The sequence below is a fragment of the Monodelphis domestica genome, chromosome 4 (genome assembly GCF_027887165.1).
Source record: "Monodelphis domestica isolate mMonDom1 chromosome 4, mMonDom1.pri, whole genome shotgun sequence".
Classification (NCBI taxonomy): Eukaryota; Metazoa; Chordata; class Mammalia; order Didelphimorphia; family Didelphidae; genus Monodelphis; species Monodelphis domestica.
In genome coordinates, this window is record NC_077230.1 from 104,487,295 (window position 1) to 104,508,602 (window position 21,308).

The 21,308-nt window shown below is 34.8% G+C and overlaps 1 protein-coding gene across 2 annotated transcripts in view; it reads left to right on the top strand.

The window, feature by feature from the left end:
* The window catches only part of TRIM42 (tripartite motif containing 42), a 57,831-nt gene extending 41,341 nt beyond the window's left edge, over nt 1-16,490 (top strand). The window contains exon 5 of one of the 2 annotated variants that reach the window (XM_007493953.2): nt 16,248-16,490. In XM_007493953.2, coding sequence (XP_007494015.2) covers nt 16,248-16,334 — 87 coding nt within the window. In that variant the 3' untranslated portion in view covers nt 16,335-16,490. The remainder of the gene's footprint in view (nt 1-16,247) is intronic. The other variant, XM_003341197.3, reaches the window with a different exon arrangement.
* The last annotated feature ends 4,818 nt before the right edge of the window (nt 16,491-21,308 follow it).

Sequence of the window (21,308 nt, forward strand, 5' to 3'; positions counted from 1 at the left end):
ATTGAGAAAAATCCCTTTAATTTCCAATTCTTTGCCACCACAAAGAGAACAGCAATATTTTTTTACAAACAGATCCTTTCTCATTTTTTTTATCTCTTTGAGATACCAACCAAATAGAGGTTTAACTGGATCAAAGGGTCTGCATTATTTTATAGCCCTTGGGACATAATTCCAAATTGCCCTCCAGAATGGTTGGATCAGTTCACAACTCCACCAGCAATGCATTAGTGTCCCAGTTTTGCCATATCCCTTCCAACATTTATTATTTTCCTTTACTGTCATATTAGCCAATCTTAATTCCCATTTGTCTAATCAAGAGTGATTTAGAACTTTTGTATATGATTATTAACAGTTTTGATTTCTTTATCTGAAAACTGCATTATTCATATCATTTGACCATTTAGCAATTGGGGAATGACTTGCATTCTTACAAATTTGACTTCATTCTTTATATATTTAAAAAATTAAACCTTTGTCAAAGAAATTTATAATGAAAAATGTATCCCAGTTTGTTGCTTCCCTTCTAATCTTGATCACGTGTTGGTTTTGTTTGTACAAAACCTTTTTCATTTAATATAATCAAAATTATTCATTTTACATCTTGCCTCTTATTTGGTCATAAATTCTTCCCTTCTCCATAGATCTGACAGGTAAACTATTCTATATTCCCCTAATTTACTTATAATATCACTCTTTATATTTAAATCATATATGCATTTTGACCTTATCTTGGTGAAGGGTGTCAGATATTAATCAAAATCTAATTTTGCCGTACAGTTTTCCAATTTTTCCAGCAGTTTTTGTCAAATAGTAAATTCTTATCCCTAAATCTGAGATCTTTGGGTTTCTCAAACACTAAATTGGTGAAGTCATTTACTCCTAATCTATTCCACTGAAACACCTTTCTATTTCTTAGCCAGTACCAAATTGATTTGATGATTGCTGCTTTATAGCACAGTTTAAGATCTGGTACCACTAAGTCACTAACAGCATTCACATTTTTTTCATTAGTTCCTTTGCAATACTTTACCTTTTGTTCTTCCAGATTGAATTTTTTGTTATTTTTCTAGTTTTATAAAATATTTTTGGTAGATTGATTGGCATTACACTAAATAAATGAATTATTTTTATTATATTAGCTTGGCCTTTCCATTAGCAATTAATGTTTTTTCCAGTTTTTTACATCTAACTTTATTTGTGTGAAAAGTATTTTGTAATTGTGTTCATATAATTCTTGCATTTGTCTTGGCAAATAGGTTCCCAGGTTCCCAGGTATTTAATATTATCTAGAATGATTTTAAAAGGAGTTTCTCTTTCTAACACTTGCTGCTGAGCTTTGTTGAACTGAGTTTGGGTGATTTATGAAGGTTTCTTATCTTGCAACTTTGCTGAAGTTATTATTTCAATTATTTTTTTAGTTAATTTTCTAGAATTCTCTAAGTATACCATCATATCATCCACAAAGAGTGATAGTTTAGTTTCCTCATTGCCTATTTTAATTCCTTCAATTTCCTTTTCTTCTCTAATTACTAAAGCTAGTATTTCTAGCATAATATTAAATAATAGTGGTGATAATAGGTATCCTTGCTTCACTCCTGATCTGATTGGGAAGGCTTCTAACTTACCCCACTGCAGATAAAACTTGCTGATGGTTTTAAATAAATACTACTTATTATTTTAAGAAAAGATCCTCTTTTTCCTGTGCTTTCTAGTGTTTTTAATAGGAATGAGTGTTGTATTTTGTTAATAGCTTTTTCTGTATCTACTGAGATATCATGTGATTTCTGTTACTTTGATTGTTGATATGATCAATTATACTAATAGTTTTCCAGTCTTAAACTTCAACCAGCTTTGTATTCCTGACATAAATCCCCCCTGGTCATAGTGAATGATCCTTGGGCTATATTTGCTATAGTCTCTATGCTAATATTTTATTTAAGATTTTTGCATCAATGTTCATTAAGGAAATTGGTCTGAAATTTTCTTTCTCTGTTTTTGGTCTTTCTGGCTTAGGTATCAGCACCATATTTGTGTCATAAAAATAATTTTGTAGGACTACTTCTTAACTTATTTTGCCAAATAGTTTGTATAGTTTGGGGATTAAATTGTTCTCTAAATGTTTAATAGAATTCACTCACGAATCCATCTAGCCCTAGGGATTTCTTCTTAGGGACTTCATTGATGGCTTGTTCAATTTCTTTTTCTGAGATGGGATTATTTAAGTATTCTATTTCCTCTTTTGCTAATCTAGGCAATTTATATTTTTCTAAATATTCATCCATTTCACCTAGATTATCAGATTTATTGTCATATAACTGGACAAAATAGAGCCTAATGATTGCTTTAATTTTCTTTTCATTGGAGGTGAAATCGCCCTTTTCATTTTTAATACTGCTAATTTGATTCCCTTCTTTTCTTTTTTAAATCAAATTAACCAGTGTTCTATCTATTATATTTGCTTTTTTTCATAGAACCAACTCCCACTCTTATTTATTAGTTCAATAGTTTTTTATTTTAATTTTATTTACTCCTTTGATTTTTAGGATTTCCAATTTAACCTTTAATTGGGGATTTTTAATTTGTTCTTTTTCTAGTTCTTTTAGTTGAGTGCCCAATTCATTGGTCTGCTTTTTTTCTATATTATTCATATAAGCATTCAGGGATATAAATTTTCCTCTGAGTACTGCTTTGGCTATATCCTATAAATTTTGATATATCGTCTCCTCATTATTCTCTTCAAGAAATATGATTATTTCAATGATTTGTTCTTTGACCCACCCATTTTGAAGAATTAGATTATTTAGTTTCAAATTAATTTTTAAATTTTTCTTTCCATAAATCCTTATTGAATTATACTTTTTATTATGTTATGATCTGGAAAAACTTGCATTTATTACTTCTACTTTTCTGCATTTTGTTGTGAAGTTTTTATGCCCTGGTACATGTTCAATTATATAAATATATATATATATATATATATATATATATATATATATATATATATATACCATGTGCTGCTGAAAAGAAGATATATTCCCTTTTTAATGCATATTCAATTTTTTCCAGATATCTATTAAATATAACTTTTCTAAAATTTCATTAACTTCCTTTACTTTTCTTATTTGTTTTTTGGTTAAATTTATCTAGTTGTGATAGAAGGTTGGTGTCCTCCAATAGGATAGTTTTACTTTCTATTTCCTCCTCAAGCTCTTTTAGTTTCTCCTTCAAAATTCTGGATGCTATACAATGTGGTATATATATTTTAAGTATTAATATTTCTCCATTGTCTATACTAACTTTTATCAAGATGTAATTAACTTCCTTATCTTTTTTGAGTCAGATCTATTTTTGCTATAGCTTTGTCTGAGATCATGATTGTTCCTCCTTTTTTTCCCCTCAGTTGAGGTCAACTAGATTCTGCTCCAGTCCCTTACCTTTACTCTCTGTGTGTCTACCTGTCTCAAATGTGTTTCTTATAAACAACATTATGGTAGAATTCTGGTTTTGTAACAAAGATTTTGAAACAGAATTCCAAATTGCCCTACAAAATGGTTGGATCAATTCACAACTCCACTAGCAGTGAATTTGTGTCCCAATTTTGCCACATTCCTACCAAAATGTATCACTTTCCTTTGCTGCCATATTGGCCAGTCCTACTAGGTGTGAGGTGATCTTTGAGAGCCAAGCCAGCAATCTCTCAGAGGGTAGGGTCGCTCAGTCTAGGTGTAGCAGTTAGGTCAAATAATGATTGAGAGATGCTGCGTGCTCAATCCTATGTGCATATATGCATCACACAGCACTCTGCCATGGCATGAGGTTTCATTTGTTATATAGGTTCATTGAGTACATACTTTTCTGGCATACAATCAATTTTCTACATACATGATTTGCATTTAGTTGGATATATCACACATTAAAGTCACTTAATCAACATTCTGTGATCATTTACCATGTTGCTACAACAGAGAAATTTGTGATGGATATAAATGACAGAGATAGGGTAATCTGGAGGTTAGTTCCTCTTGACCTGCTAAGAGAATCATTGTTGCTTTTGATCAGCTTTCACAATAAATCACAATTACTTAGGGGATGGGTAATAAAACATTTTGTACCTACGAACAGGTTTAGAGAGTAATTTGATGGCAGACCAGATTTGGGGTTCTCTTCAATTTAAAAGTTCTATTTTTCATGTGTTACTTTAAAGCACCTGGCAATGTTGCCTGGTTTCTGTCTACAAACAGATTCAGTGGAGACCTGGGCTTGAAGATGATTGATGTTCTTGACTTGCCGGGCTTGTAATGGGAGTGAATATAACTCTGTGGAGAGGGAAAGGAGGGGGGGTAATGGGTAATGATCTTTAGGTTTTAATTCAGTGAATGTAATCTTTTAGGGTAATAGTCTGGGGAGATTAAGGTAGAATATATGTTTATTCTATAAGTCTTTGCTCTTATATCATTACTTTTTTATTGGAGAGAGAACAATAATTATCCATTAGTGAGGAAAGTTAAAGAAAGAGAAGTCATAGAGAGGGGGATCAATAGGGGCTTGCAGCCCCCATTTCCCAAACTATGGCTTTGTCAGCCAATGCAGGTTTGATGGCTCCCAACAGTGTTACCTCAGAGTTGTTTTTATTTGCATTTCTCTAATCAGGAGCGATTTAGAACACTTTTTCATGTGCCTTATTGATAGTTTTGATTTTTTTCATGTGAAAACTGACTATTCATGTCCCTTGATCATTTTTCAATTGGGTAATGGCTTGATTTTTTTGTAGATCTGACTTAATCCCTTATATATTTGGGAAATTAAACCTTTGTCAGAGAGTTTTGTTACAAAAATGTTCTCCCAGTTTGTTGCTTTCCTTCTAATTTTGGTTGCATTGGTTTTGTTTATACAAAAGCTTTTTAATTTGATATAAAGTCATTCATTTTACATTTTGTAATGTTCTCTATCTCTTGCTTGGTCTTAAATTCCTTCCTTTACCATAGATTTGACTGGGTATACTATTCTATATTCACCTAATTTATTTATGATTTCACTCTTTATATTTAAGTCATTTACCCATTTTGAATTTATCTTGGTGTGGAGTATATAAGATGTTGATTTAAATCTAATTTTTCCCATACTGTTTTCCAATTTTCCCAGCATTTCTCCCATCTTGCTTGCTTTTTCAAAAGGGATGGGATAGGAGGAAGATAAGGCAGATTTTTATTGAAAAATAAACTTAATTTTAAAAAATGAGAAAGTTACACTAAATGGTCTCTGAGATCTCTTCCAGCTCTAGAAGTGTGATCCTATAAACTAATAAAGAGTGAAATGAACAGAACCAGTAAAAAAAAAACAGACTAAAACTATAAGAACATAAAGAACAATAAAATGAAATGAAATGTTACATAATTATAATGACCAAGTTTGACCCTAGAAAAGAATTGAGAAAATGAAAATGCATTCTTTTGTTGCAAAGGTAGGGTGTTATATGTATCTGATATTGCATATATCACCAGATAAGGCTAATGTGATGGTTAGGTTTATTAATAATAGTAACAGTGACTAGAAATTTATATAATGCTTTAGGGTTTGCAATCCTCACAATAACCCTCAGAGTTAGGTGCTATTACCCTGAATTTACAGATGAGAAAACTGAGGCACACTGAAGTTGTTACTTGCTCAGAGTTTTACCTTTTTTCTCTTTATTTTTTAAAACTTTCTGATAAGGGTATCTTACTGGGTAAGGAATGGAAGATGGATATATTTGAAACATCATATAAAAACAAAAAAGTAATAAAAATATTTTCAAAGATGAAAGAGGAAATACCACTAACAAACTTAAGTTACATAAAATGTACTATCTCACAACTTCCATCCAACTCCTTGTTATCTACTTTTGTTCTATCCTTCCTAATCCAGAGATCATTCTTACTGGCAGAGAAAACAGAAGCAAATGAAGGACTGAGTAGTTCTGTCCTCTGTTATCTGTTGTCATCATCCTGTTCTCCACATCCATTATTGCTTTACCTTCTTTAAACTTATTCTAGTCTCCAGGGTTACTAAATCTTAAAACCCTCTTTTGTTGTCCTTTGTTTTTGCTACTAGCCCCAATTTATTTAGCTTTTTAAGTGCTTCCAAAACTTTTCTAACAGAATTCTATAAAAATGACCCTTTTGTGTTTGTCCTTTACTGTCTATTCTTGCTTCAGCTTTCCATGCATTTATTTTAAAATTTTAATTGGTCAGGATCTCTTATTTCACTATATTAACTATACTTCATGCAGTAGGTGTTTTTTGCCTTCCTGAATAGTGTCTTAGTTGAATTACTTGCCCTCTCTACTCACATTCATCCTTTTATTCATTCCATTCCTGTAATTTTATATGATATCTGATTTGGCAGGTAGAAATAGGCAGTTTTCACATTCCTCTTCCATATTCATTTTAATGACCCCTTGATTTAATTCACAAGATACTTAGGAAATGTGTTTTATTACCTCTTTCCAGGTATCCTCTATCTCTTCAAAAGAATTCTTCATGGCTATAATTTAAATAATGCTCCAGAAATCAAAAATCCTTATTCAAACACCTTTTTATCCTGTTGTTCACTTCCCAGATCTGCCTCTCTTCTGAATCTCCAATTTTCAGTCACTAATAGGTTTACAAATACCATCTGTTTTCCCCAAAGTCTTCAGGTTTTTTTCCAAAATGTCATAATCCTTAATGATGCTTTCAATGTTCTTTCTAGTGGCATCATTTATCCCAGCATGAAGTGCCAGAAATAGGAGGTGGCTATCAAGTTTGACAGTTCTTTAGAAACTCTCTGACTTGCCTTGGAAATATGCCCTAGGAAGGCTGACAAAGTAGGATTTTAGAACAGGGTTCCAATAAGTTGGACCAACAAAAACCAAAGTTTCACTAAACTTTAGTACTGATTTTTAAGAAAGAGTTGAAAAGGTTTTATGTTCTCTAAACTCGCCCCATTATATGCTTTTATCATTTTCTCTTTTGTTACCTTTCTCACTTTTGAAAAACAGTAGGAGGAAAAAAATGTGTCCACACTTAGGCTTAAATCACAGCATCCCTGGAGAATAGGTACGAAAAGGTAGCTGTTCCCAGTTCCCAAGTAGAAGCTGATAGATATGGAACTGCAAGGGAGATAGAAACTTAAGAAAGAGGGAAGGGCCAGCTATGATTTCTGACCTATTCCTACCTGGGTTTTCTTCACTATAGCATATATAATACTTAACTCAGAATTTTGAACACAGAGTAAAATTCATCAAAGGATCAGTTCTTTTGTCAATCCCTAAACTAATCTTGTCAAAAGCTTCTATGACTTGGGTAAGTTCTCTGGATTGACCTGGGGTACAAAGTCATTTAGTGACTTGCCTAATCAGTGTCACATGGCTAGTAATGTCAGAGGTCACATTTGAACCATTTCTTCTTGACTAGAAGTTTATTATTCACTCGATCTCCTATGCTATCCTGCCCCTAAGAATAAAAAATGGCCCATATTGTTTGTGTTACTTAAAACAACTCTGTGGGGCAATTAATGGCATGCTTTATTATCAAGGGACAACTGAGACTTACACAAATGGATTTGTGATTCAAGATGTGGATATTCTCTCCAGCAAAAAAAGATCCCAATTCATCCATATCTACTTCTCCTCCATGAGACTTTTCCATGTTACTGTATAAGTTCATTTTAGAGGTTTGGTGAAATGGGGGTGGCAAGAAGCCACCCAGTGTGTTGGGATTTTTTTCTACTTTTTCCTGGCTGAATGAATATCGATGGCATATCTAAATTGTTCAAGAAGCATCAGTGGCTTCAATTTCCTCCAAGATAAAATACAAACTCACAAGTTTGACCCTTAAGGCTCTTTAGAATTCTACTGTAATCTCTCTTTCCAAGCTGAGGACATAGATGAGGAGTGATGATACTACCTCCCTTTCAACAGGAAGGTAATAATAGACTTAAGATCCATAATGACATTTGCACTTTTAGACTGTAAAGATTAAAATTTAAGGAATATGGGAAGACTGAGGCAGGTAGAAATTAGTTTCTCTCTGCAAGGAGTATTATATTTTATGAGGTTCATTAAAGGTTGAGAACTTAAGAATATACAAGTAAGAAAAAACACGTGCCTAGGCCAGAGGCCTAGACAGGACCTCACCTACATTATGGAAAGAGCCACGTCTGCCCCAAAACAGAAGTCCAAGAAGAGAGCAAGAGCCCCCAAAAACCTTTGCCACCAGCTTAAATCCCTTTTCGATCTCGGCCCACCTGAGAATTTCCGTGCGATTACAAAGCATTTTGGGGAAGTGGAGCAAAGGCTTGTGGGGATTGTAGTCCTGTATTCGAGTCTATTTTTTACAAGACATGGTTAATTCGAGAATTTGTTCAGAGTTCATCATATATATATCCCCTTCATATTTCAGATGAGTTAACTGAGGACCAGAGGAATTTAAGTTACTTGTTCAAGGTAACAGTATCACATAGGTTGTGCCTTCTATGGACTATTCCAGCTCAAATTGGTCTGCAAGAGTCAAGTGTTACATTTTAATTATTAAATCTTATGCCTTGGGAATTGGTAAATGCTACAAATCAGGATTTAATTTGTGCATTATCTAGCCCAAAGAAAGTCATCGAAAAATGATTAATAATATAGATCATATTTTAATGTTTACAAAGTTTGATTTTTTTTCAGAGACCCACTTGTTAAGTATTGACTAGCATACTACTGTCCATGACTCTTGACCTTACAAAACATCATAATGTTAATGTTCAAAAAAAATTGGCCTCTTTCTGGGGGAAGTACAGGGACATTAGAGCATTAGAGGAGCTTTACAGAGTACTAAAGGAAATCTAACTAACCCACTTTCTTTCTACTGTTTAATTACGGATCTAATTTGTTGTCCATTTGTATTGTCAATTGACAGGTATACATAAGTTGGCAGATGAGCTCTAGGGGCTGTCCATTTCCATTCCCTTGTATGTCATTACCTTGGCAATAGATATTCTTTATCCATCCACTCAGCGTTTCCCATTCAGGTGAAATTCTTCTGAGTAATTAGAGATCTCTTCCAGAGGGCTCCATCTATACTTTTGCAAACAGGAACATTTGAATTCTATATTGGCTTTCCTCCATGACAATGACTAATACTTTTGATAAGTGTTGCATTGCATGATATTTATGATGAAAGGTTAATAAAACAAGGTTATCTCTGTTATCTGTTTCAAGATAATTGATAGTTTTTAAATAGGGATGAAACCAGGTACATGCTAGAGCCCACTCAAACTGGCTTAAGAGGATCAAATATTAAAATTTCACTGTTGGAATTTACACTTTGTTTTGCTCATTACTTAGACCAAATAAAGTGACAAATAAAAATGTTAATAACAGATTAAACTTACAAGTAGGTCACATAATTTTTTTTAAGAGTGCTGGTTGTTAAATACTTAACAGCATACCTTGTATAAGAGATAGTTTATTAAAAGAGAGTCTTTAAGGTTGTGTTTCACTCAATCAAATCAAATATTTTCATTTGAAACTATGCCCGAAAATTTACCAAACTATGTTCTGACCCAGTGAGACTGGGCCTATGATACAAAGAAAAAAGGATCTACTTGGAGGAAAAAAATGGTTATAAAAAGCATTTCTCTTCTGTGTGTTGCCTTTCATTTTTATTCTTAAGTGCTCTCAGAGTGACTTTGCTTAGCTAGGTATTTTACCCAGCTCTTCTTAATCTGGTTTTCCTGTCTCCTGTCTTTTATGAAGCAATATTTGTCATAATCTTCCATCACATATCCGTAAGACTTTAAATTAAAATGTGTAGATAAATTCTGTTTGTACCTTCACAATATTACCTAATGTATCCTTCCCCCTATCCTAGAGAACTATAACTTTTTGCAAAAAATACTTGAGCAAAAACAACACATCAGAGAAGACTAAAATAACATATGCAGTTTTTCACAACTCTGTAAAACTGTGAGAAGGGATGCCTTCTTGTATATCTCTTTAGAGCCATTCTTGCTAATTATAAGTTCAGTTTCTATTATTTCATTGTCATTGTTCTTCCTAATTATATTGTTATAGACATTATATATGTGGTTTTCTGGTTCTGCTTATTTCACTTTGCATCAGTTATATATATATATATCTTACCACTCACTTCCATATTCATAGTTTCTAATTGCTCAGTGACATTCTATTACACTCATGCACCATCAATGGACAGCTTCTTTATTTCTTATTATATATAATTATTATATTATAATAATTCTTGTTCTTTGCTACTACAAAAATTGTGAGTAAATATTTTGGTGTATATAAGGCTTTTCTTTTTTAGTCATTGACCTCCTTGGGGTGAATGCCTTCTCTATAAGATTTTATGAGTATGCATTAGAAATAATGTCCGTTGGCTGCCATGTATATACTACCTCTGTTTGGCAAGTAAGTTAAATGCTTACTGACTAACATACATTTTAGACTTTTGCTTATTTCCTTGTTATAATTAATATATATTTATTAAAATCTAGTATAAATTATTGTAGTCTGTATCTATGTGTTTTCTTCTATTAGTACCCCATTTTTCATCATCAGTAAGATTTAATTGTTCCATTTGTATACCTTATCATTTTCTCATTTTAAGTCTTTATCTCTAACAAGTTTGTGGTCTGACTTATACAAGCACTTAGTTCATGACTGACTCCCACACAAGTAACAAGTTATCTCCTCTATCTGTTAAAATAATATCAGTTTCATTTTTGTGATGTTATTTAGTGATTACTATAACTTCTGATTTATTTCCCAGAACAATTCTTCATGACATATTGGCATAAGGCTTCTGCATAGTCCACAAGCCTTTGGCCTCTCACATTTCACATCTCTCCTTTCTTATTCTTGATCTATCTTTTCTAACTAGATGTCTTGCCATCATCACTTATTTCCAACTTTTATTATGATTTTAAGTTAAAGGTTTTGGGGGTTTCTCCATAGAATTTTTCTTATCTCTTTATAAGCTACAATTATTTTCATGGTTATCTTTTTGCAAATACTCATCAAGTACAAGCAATATAATACAAGATGAAGAGATGTTTTTGTTGCCTTTGGACACATAACAAAACTAACCCCTTAGCTATAGCTATCTCTCAAGAATATATTTTTATAAAGATTTTATTTTTACCAATTACAAGTAATAACAAATTTCCACATAAGTTTTCCATAGTTATATGTCCAAATTTTTCTCCCTCCTTCCCTTTCCTCCCCTTTCTGGAGCTGGCAAACAATTCAATCTGGGTTATATTCATGAAGAATATATAACAGAGAACTTAAGAAATATCTTTCCATTTAGCTATATAGCTTCCTTTTTCTTCTGATTTCATTTATTGTTTAGTATGTCAAAATTGACAATTATTCAGTTTTTCTAGTAGTATGTCCACTTGGAAGACACAGAAATCTCACACTTAGACTGTCAACAGCTATGCTGAAGTTCTTAAAATAGTTCTTTCTACTCCCACCCCCATTTCTTTTCTTTTTTTTTTTAAACCATTTCCTTCCATCTTAGAATCAATACTATGTACTGGTTCTAAGGCAGAATAGTGTAAGGGCTAGGCAATGGGGGTCAAGTGACTTGCCCAGGGTCACACAGCTAGGAAGTGTCTGAGGCCAGATTTAAGGCCTGATTCTCAACTCACTGAATCACCCAGCTGCCCCCAATTTCTGCAGAAGCAAAGGAAGACCACACAGGACTGCAAGTCATTTTGTATTTTACTTTTCTTTCAAAGATTTCCATGACCAAAGAATTCATCACCTGAACCTTTTTACATTTAGCTAGGCAAATCCTTGGAAAGCAGACTTGGTTGTTTACTAGGGCTAGACCCTACCAGAGCTTGGGCTCCACAGGTATAACCTTCAAGAATCCAAATTCAACCCCATGCCATGACAAATCACAGGAGTATGTCTTTCCAAAGACTTGAAAAAAATTAAGGAAATCATCTCCAGTTAGGTAGTAATTAGCAGAAACAGGAATAAAATTCAGATCTTCTAAGTCAGATGTTTGGGTTTGTTTTGTTTTGTTTTTCCATTGTGCAATGGAAATAAGTTCTTATAAAAGACCAGAGGGTGCTTGTAAACAGCTTGTTCTCTTAAGTATTAAAAACATATAATTAACCAATAAATAATAATCTTCCTGCAATTGCATTTACACAATAATTTGTACTCTCTGTGAAAGAAGTCAGTCCAGCCCACCCAGCCCTGTTTCCCATTATCACAAATTATCAATGAGTGGAGTCCAAATTAATGAGGTTTTCCTGTAGCTTCATTTTTATCTGACACAACAAAATGCAATAAAGATTTTTCTTTTTCAGAACTAATTCCTTCTGCAGTCTTTGAGATTTTATTAGCATTTCAGGGAAACAGGAATTTCCAGAGCTTTTGTTGTGATTTGTCTAAGTAAAGAATCCAATAGCAAATGAAAATAAGACAGGATGTTTGAGAGAAATATGTAAAACTTCTTACAAATAACAACTTCACTTCTTTCCCTTACAGTCAGGATATTCTACTTTGGTACCAATACTATGCAGACATTTCTGAAAGCCTTTTTGAAAAATGATGCAATGAGAGGCAGAATTGTTTCTTACCAAAAATTGCAATAATTCTAATACTTATTGATGTCTTTTAAAAATATTAACAATCACTGTGGTTGTTTTTCAAGGAATTCTGTTTGGAATAGGAGTTCCCTTACTTTAGGCAAGAGAAACAAACCTAACGTGTTAAATTCAGAGGATGGACATAGAAAGTACTTTTATTCCTTTTGAATTGAGTAAAGAATATAAGCTTATGACCTACTTAGAAAGACTAACTAGTTAAGCTGTACTAGTTCAACTTGCCTTACCTCATGCCACTAGTCTCATCACCCTTCCCCTTAGTGACTTCCTTTTAGCCCTCCATCTCCCCATCCATTAAACCACCTAAAACAATCATAACATGGCAAAAATGGCTAATTACACCTCAGCAAGAAGGAATATAGGCAAGGGCAACATATGCTTCAACATTCAGCCAAATCTGAAGCATGAGACTGAAATGTTCAACAAAGAATCAATGAATTCCTCATCCTGAAGATACTGAGGAGTCCAGCCCTAATTGTTCTGACATGTTCCTTCCATCCAGGTTGCTAGAGTATTACGTGAGGCAGTAGATTTGTTCCTAAAAAGTTATGGGCCTAAAGATCAAATCCTAGTTTAGATGTAAGAGGGGATCTTGCTGTTTAAATGCAATGGAGAGATACTAAGATTCTTCTTGTAAAGTGAATGCTACTCCCCTCCCTCATTCTATCATCCGATCTTGATGTATCTAGTTGCTAAGTTGAACAGTATATTAGGTGGCAGAAAGAGCACTGGACTAGTTGAATTTTAGTCCCAGCTCAGTTACAGGGTTAATTGTTAGTTTTTAAAAAGTCACTTTTTTGCCTCAGCTGTCTCATATATCATATAAAAATAATTCTCTCTGCCCTGCTGACCTTATAGAAAATAAGATGAGATAATGGATGTACCAATACTTTGAGAAGTAGAACTTGCATAGATGTAGATAATACCTACATAGGTATTATCATTCCTTAACTAGGTTTTCTAAATGTGGGAAATATAATCTGTGGTTGAGTTTTCTCAGGAAGAAACAAAAGCATAATTGTAATACGATCCTCTACACAAAACTAGAATGGCCCAAATATTTCCACAAACCTGACACTCAAAGACAAGATAAAAGGTAATCTCTGCTGGGTAAATCTTGTGGCCAAATTCAGTTTCATCTTTTTTCCTCCTTTATCATGTACAGATAACCTCAGAATGGAAGAAAGAGGTCTATGCCTCCACTGCCTTCCTACTCTCTGAACCCAACTTTCCTAACTCCCTAATTGTGGCAAGGTGCATTAGTCCTTAAATTAAACTCGTCTCGTGCCCATTCTCTGTTCTCTCAGATCAAACTCATTCATTGTGCTTTTAACCATATTGTTGTGGGGCTCAAGTGGAACAAAAGAATAACATGGATTATGTAAGGCCACGTTTCACTCATGAAAAAGTTTCCACATTGCCATTTGCCCACCATACCTCTCTTTATATGATGACAAACTTCAACCTTAGCCTATGACTTCTTGGTGACCATTCCTAATTATAAAACTTACCCTGACCATCTCTCTCTTTTATTTTAATTTGACCATCTCTCTTAATTCTTTCTTACCTACCCATTTATGAAGGGCTTTTTTTAAAAGTGTATACAACAGCAAAATAGCAAATTCCAAATCAGAGTCCAAGAAAAACTTTACCTTGTTGGATCTCTGATAAATATGTTCTCTAAGTTGATATATAGCAAAATTTCACTGCAGCAACCAATTAATAATAATGAATATATTGATACTTTTTCATGGTATATGGAACAAATATCTATAACTATTAAGGCACCAAAAATAGCCAATAAACATATTAGGAAAGAAGCTGAGAATTTTACAAATTGTCATTCTGTTTGTGATCATTATTAAAGGTAATAAACTGTTGGTATTACTCATGGCCCAGCCATACATACTCCCTTTCCCCCAAAAGCACTGATTTAATGCAGATTGAGTCTTAGCCTGGATACCTGATTAAATATTGGGGGGGGGGGGAGAGATAGAGAGGAAGAGAAAAAGAAAGAGGGAGAAGGAGAAGGAGGGGGATGTAAGAGAGAGTGGAGTGAAGGAAGCAGGGAGAAAAGATGGAGGAAGAGAGGAGGAGAGGGAGAGGGAGAGGGAGAGGGAAAGGAGAGGAGAGGAGAGGAGAGGAGTTAGCTCACCTTAGAAAGATAATTTCCTCTGATAGAAGTCTATTCCCCTGAATCCCAATCAGGCAATCCTATGGAGTTAGTTCCCTACTTCTTATTAAAAGTCACCAGTAAGCATGTCTATGTTCCACAAGGAAGAGGCCTTTCAGATATCTCCATAAAGAGGTCCATGCCCTGCAGTTTTACCAGTTGATTGGGGAACTCATCAAATTGACCAATGATTTACTGCCTCAATCAATCTCTATTAAGTTAGGTCAGATAAGCTCATGTTTCTGAGAGGAAGCAACATGGTGCAATAGTTTAGAGAACCAGCCTCAAAATCTGGAAAACCTGGCTCAGGTCCCACTTATTACCCATACTAGATATGTGGTCCTGTGGACAAGTTGCTTAAACTGTCTGTGCTCTGTACCAGAGGTATTAAACACTTGGGCCATCTGCAACACTCCCTAGTGAGGATAGAGTCAGTAGAGTTTAATGCCCACTCCACCTCCATTTGAGTTTGACCGCTATAAACAACTCTTTGACCATTAGTAGCAGAGAAGGTGCTCATCTGTATTAGCAGAGAGCAAGTTTTTTGACCAGAAATTTCCCCATCAATTTAATTATAGGTCCAGTTCCTATTCTTATCCCTATATCTCCACCACTGCACAAACGTTTACTCATGAATATGTTGGCTAAGCTAGGAAAATCAAATTTATATTTAAGTTCAGATTTCAATTAAACTGTACTAGAATTTAAATTCAGGGATAGTGTTTATTTTTTTAACAATTACTTTCCATCTTAAAATCAATATTATGTATTGGTTCCAAGGCAGAAGAGCAATAAGGTCTAGACAATGAGGGTTAAGTGACTTTCCCAGGTCCCACAGCCAGGATGTTTCCAAGTCCACATTCAAACCCATTCAAACTGGCTCCTGGTTCTAGGCCTGGCTCTAAATCCACTAAGCTCGGTTTTGTTTTTAAATAGCTCTAAAGTAAAATGCCTTTTTAAAAGAGAGCCAAATAATTAGTCTTAACAAAGAAGAGCAAACTGAATAATTTATAAATTTGATGATCATTTTTTTTCTTATTGGGCTTAATTAACATAAATACCTAGAACTGCCTAGAGAGAAGTGCTCTGAACAGAATGGAAAATACACTAAAATATTTACTTACTGTAGACTTCCTTTATGTTTTTGGATGGCAAGAAATAATCAAATAGGGCTGGATTTGTATTCTGAAGACTTGGATTCAAGTCCTGTCTGCATTCTCATTAGCTATGGGTGCTTGGGCATTTAACTTTCCTGGACCTCAGGTTCCTAATCTGCAAAATTAGGAGGTGTGTCCATTTAACTATTTTCTCTATTTCTATAAGCTTCCCAGTTTCCCCTGGACATAACCCTTTCTCTGAAAATTCTAAAACTTGATTCCTTTTTTGTGTGTCATGTTGTTTTTTTTTCTGTTTTTGATTACAGGTAGTAACTCCAGATGGTCGTGGGAAGCCCAGGGCAAAATGGGGGCTGTTGAAGAATATTCAGTCTGTTCTCCTGAAACGCTCTTGAGCCCCCAACAGTAAAGTTTAAAAGATGCACATTATGTATATATACATTCCTTACAACATTTCTTATTCAGGTTGGAGTTCCTTGAAGGCTAGTTCTAAGTTCTTCTAATGCAAGTCTTCTAATTCACTAATAAAAAAAAAAATATATATATATATATATATACTGAGAGTAATTTGTCTGTTAATTATCATACAAAGCAATCAATTAACAAACATTAAAACTCTTTAAGAGTTGTGCCATTATATATTTGTATTCACACTCAAAATATTTTTAGTAAATATAATGGAAAACATATGAAGGCAAGAGACCAGGATTCTGTTGTCACCTCCACCATCAGCTAGTTATGTGATATTTAAATAGGTCACTTAACCAATCTGGCATATCTTTAAGGCTGAGGGTATTGAGAGAGCCAAGATGAAGGAGTAACTAGGGCAGCAGCATGTCCTTTCACCATGAAAATCCTCTCCAACCAAGAGTTAAAATATCAACACAAAACAAATACGGGAGTAAAAGAACTAACAAAGACAGAGGGTAACAACCTTAAATTAAAAAGAAAAAGAAAAACCCCAAAGGTAGGCAGAGATCATCTGGGGAACTGAGGTGAGAAGGGAGAAAAGCTAGCAGGAAGCATAGTATCAAGTGAAGAGCAAGCCAAGAACAAACCACATACCCTACACCCACAGATCTGCTCACAGGTTCAAAACTTAACCTCAGGCTAAGTCAGACCCTGCGATCCTTCCAGCCAAAGAGGTCCAAGCCAACTAACACCCCTTAAAATTGCAAATCTGTGGAGAAGCCCAGAGTCCCAGTCCAAGGCAATCTGGGCTGAAGGGGACCAATCCACATGGACCCAAAGTGAATCCAGGAATCCCAATCTGAGCTTGGAGTGAGGACACAGTTCTCAGGGGAAGCCTCCCCAGAATCCTTTTGCCCCAAACTAAGGGTAGAGCTCCAGGATAGGGCAATCAAAGGTGTTCCTGATTGAATAAGAACACCTTGAGACCAAAAAATGTGAGCCTAAGCCTAGGGCTAGAATCTGATCAGCAGCTGACCTAATCAAGTGCAGAGTTAAATCAAAAGCTTACACCCAAATCTGAGAAAAGTCTTTAAGCTATCAGCATCTCTAGAGTCAATTGAATCGACACTGAGAGGGTACTCTCAGTGCTCTCAGCCCTCAGACCATCTGGTAAACTAGCAACAATCCAGAAAATGAGCTGAAATTAACATCAAGGACAAAGAAGGACTGAAGTTTAAGAGGGTACCCCAACTCCCCAGAAAACAAAGGCTACCTATAATTAGATAGGGAAAATGAGCAAACAATCAAAAAAGCACCCAACTCTGAACATTTTTTATGGAGACAAAGACCAAGGTCCAGACACAGAAGGGGACAGAGAAAGCAAAGGAAACACTCAAAGTCCAAGAGAAAAATATGGATTGGACATAGATTCTGGAAGGGCTCAAAAAAGACTTCAAAAACCAATTTTTAGAGGTAGAAAAAAGTGGGGAAGAGAAATGAAAGTGATGCAAGAAGAAAGGAAAGTAATGCAAGAAGAAATGAAAGTGATGCAAGAAGAAATGGGTCAAATGAAAAAGGAGAACCAAAAACTGACAGAGGAAAACCAGGTCTTAAAAATCAGAACTGACCATCTAGAAACTGATGATTTCATGAGAAATCAAGAGACAATAAAGCAGAATCAAAGGGGAAAAAAACAGGTGAATTTATTGAAAAAATAACTGACCTGGAAAACTGGTCTAAGAGAGTTAATCTGAGAATTACTGGATTACCTGAAAGCCATGATGAAGAAAAAACCTTGGATATCATATTACAAGAAATTATCAAAGAAAACTGCCCAGAGATCCTTGAACAAGAAAATAAAATTGAAATTGAAAGAATTCACAGATTGTCCCCAGAAAGAAATCTTCAACTGACAACTTCCAGGAATGTAATAGCTAAATTCAAGATCCACCAAAACAAGTAAAAAATACTTTACGCAGCCAGAAAGGCTGAGGATATTGAACTAAATTTTCTCTGAGGTTTTCCTCCAGATCTAAATTTTATTATTTAAATATTCAAGCCCAATTATAACTATACTATTAGAGAATGACTTGGAGTCACATTTTCCAAAGTGTGACCCATGGAACCCTGGTAGTTCTCATAATATGCATATAAATTGGTGGGAAATTTGGGGTAGTACTGAGGGTAGGGGCCATTTTTGTTTTCTGTTTTTTACTATATACTCAGGGCTGAGCATAATGTCTGGTGCCTCATAAGAGTGGAAAAAATGCTTTTTTAATTGATTACAACATAATCTCTCATCCTCCTTACACCCTTTATCTGAATACACATCATTACTTTCTTTTACACTGCGTCCCTCAATCCCTCTATTTTGCTACAAATTTCCCTCATTTCCCTCTTTATTCCAGGTGTAATCCATACCTTTATACTCTTCAGATCAGTATTTGTGGGCTCCATTAATACATTTCAAGATTCATTTTGTGCCATGGGCAAAGTAATTTGTGAAATAGTAGTCTAAAGAAGGGCCTTTTTCAGAGACCATGTGTTTTCACCTCAGTCTCAAAATTGAAATCTGGAACATTTCCCTTGCCCAAGTTTTTATGTTTAATCATTTCATGTTTGCAGAAAGGAGTGAAGACCATTGTTCCTTCATAATATATCTGTCATCCATCCTCACTTCCAGTCAAAAAAAGATTTTTGAGTAAGCAAACTAAGTGGGCATATACCTAAGAAGAATTCAAGGATGTTAGGAAGTTCTACTTACCAAACAAAAACAAAAATATTCCTACACTCAACTGGCTTATGATTTAATGTTTTATTTCTTAGTCTTAAGTCAATCAGCATTTATGCAGTCCAAATTCCAATAAAAACTATTATTTATTAGTTAAGGGGGTAAGATGGCAGAATGGGGAGACACTCTGAAGTGATGGTGATACGGTGTTAAGCTAGTGGTATGAATGTAATAGAGAATGGATCCTTATATGTGCTCTATCTGGAGATAGCAGGGTGGGACAAAAGCATAGATGGGGAAAGGGATGGCCCTATATTAGGTAAAGGGCAGAGGCTGAATTTATCAGTCACATCTGCCTCGTAAGTTTGTCAGGTCCTTTTCTAGGGCAGTTTCTATCAGAGAATTATAAAGAACATTGAAGCACTTGGTATCTGGGTGGGATAGTTGAGTCAAATCAGATGCCTATGAGAATTTCTCTACTATTGCTATAAGTTCACTCATCATTAGTGCCTTATGTATAATACAACTTTCTATTATAAACTGATAGTAATATGATTCTGGAAAAGGCATTCTTCTGGGGAGTAGTGTTGGGGGAAGATGAGAAAAAAAGCAGAGAGGGAACCCAGGGTGGGCAAAAAAAAAAAGTAGGCAGAAGTATAGTGAGCTTCCCCAATAAAACTCATGTGACTAGAACTGGGAAAATGTGCCAGAAAGAATTCTAATTGGAACATCCTATAAAAAGTCATAGTCATTTTTCTAACCTAGGTTGGCATAGAGACTTAAACAGAGAGGGCTGCAGATACTGGGAAAAAAGTCTAGCAAGGAGCAAGTTTTGAAGGGAGCATTCTAATCAGGGAGAGGTTATGCCAGGGCAAGGGCTGGTCCTAGACCCATATGAAGGGACAGATCAATTTCAGGGCTCCAATAAAGGGTTAGGTATGAACTAGTTTACTTTCTTGCCTACTACCCAATTCTATCATAGATCCTAGGCAGAAGGGACCTGCACCTATCTCATTCATTCATACCCCTATCAGAGAGTAGGTTCAAAAGCAAGCAGTAGCAGTATAGCTTTAATCTAAGAAGCAAAGCAGAACCTCAGTTCCAACTCTGCCCCAATTGGAAGCCTGTGGAGGAATGAGGGCAAGAATTCCAGACAAAAAGATTATCTATAGTTCTGTCAATCAAATCAACAGAATTTCCTAGCTGACTAATAGTAACTAAGTCCAGTAGCAGTCTGCTACTCAGACCCCAATCAGGAACTTAGAGTGCTCAAATCGGGGGACTACAATCAGACTTTGTCCTAAATCAGAGCACTTTGGGAGCACTACAATTTTTGAGTTTCCAGCCTGAGCTGTAGAATTATACAATGCTCAATATTTCAAGAAAGAAAAAATGAGAAAAGCCCAGACTTTCTTCCAGAAGAGCTCAGTGCCCAGCCTTAATAGTTAATCTGGAGTCAGTAGGCAGGCTGGAAAAATGGACAAAAAAAGAATCCTACTATAAAAAGATAGTATGATGACAGGAATGATCCAGATATAAACCTAGAAGAAAACAATGACTCCAAAATATCTGCAAAACCTCTAAGTAGAAGGCATCTTGGGCACAAAAATTTAACCATAAGTACTGGAAAAGATGAAGCAAGAGATTTTTTAAGAGTTAAAAATGTTTTTCTCAATAAAATGAGAGTGCTAGAGGGAAAAAAAGAAATGAGAGCTATGGAAGAAATAATTGGAAATAAAATGAATAGCTTGAAGCAATGGGTAAAAAAAACCTTCCCCAAGCAACTCCCTGAAATTATAATGAACCAAAATAGAAGTCAATAATTCTGTGAGACAAGAAAACATATAAAACAAAGTCAAAATATGGTGGAAATAGAAGGGAACAAAGAAGTATCTTCATTTCAAAAATAACTGAACTAGAAAACAAATCGAAAAGGAAAAAAAATCAGAGACTAAAGCAAGAGCCTAGACATTAGGTTTCAAGAAGTTTTATAAAGAAAACTTCCCAAATATCTTAGAATCAAAGGTCAAAGTGGAAATAGAAAGAATACACTGATCACCTCCTGATAGAAATCTCCCAATGAAAATTCCCAGGAACATCATAGCCCAAATCCAGAGTTTATTGATCAAAGAAAACATGCTGCAAGCTGACAGAATGAAAACATTCAAGTACTCATAAGAGTTAGCAGCCACCACTATAAAGGAGCAGAGTCCTTGTAGTACAACAT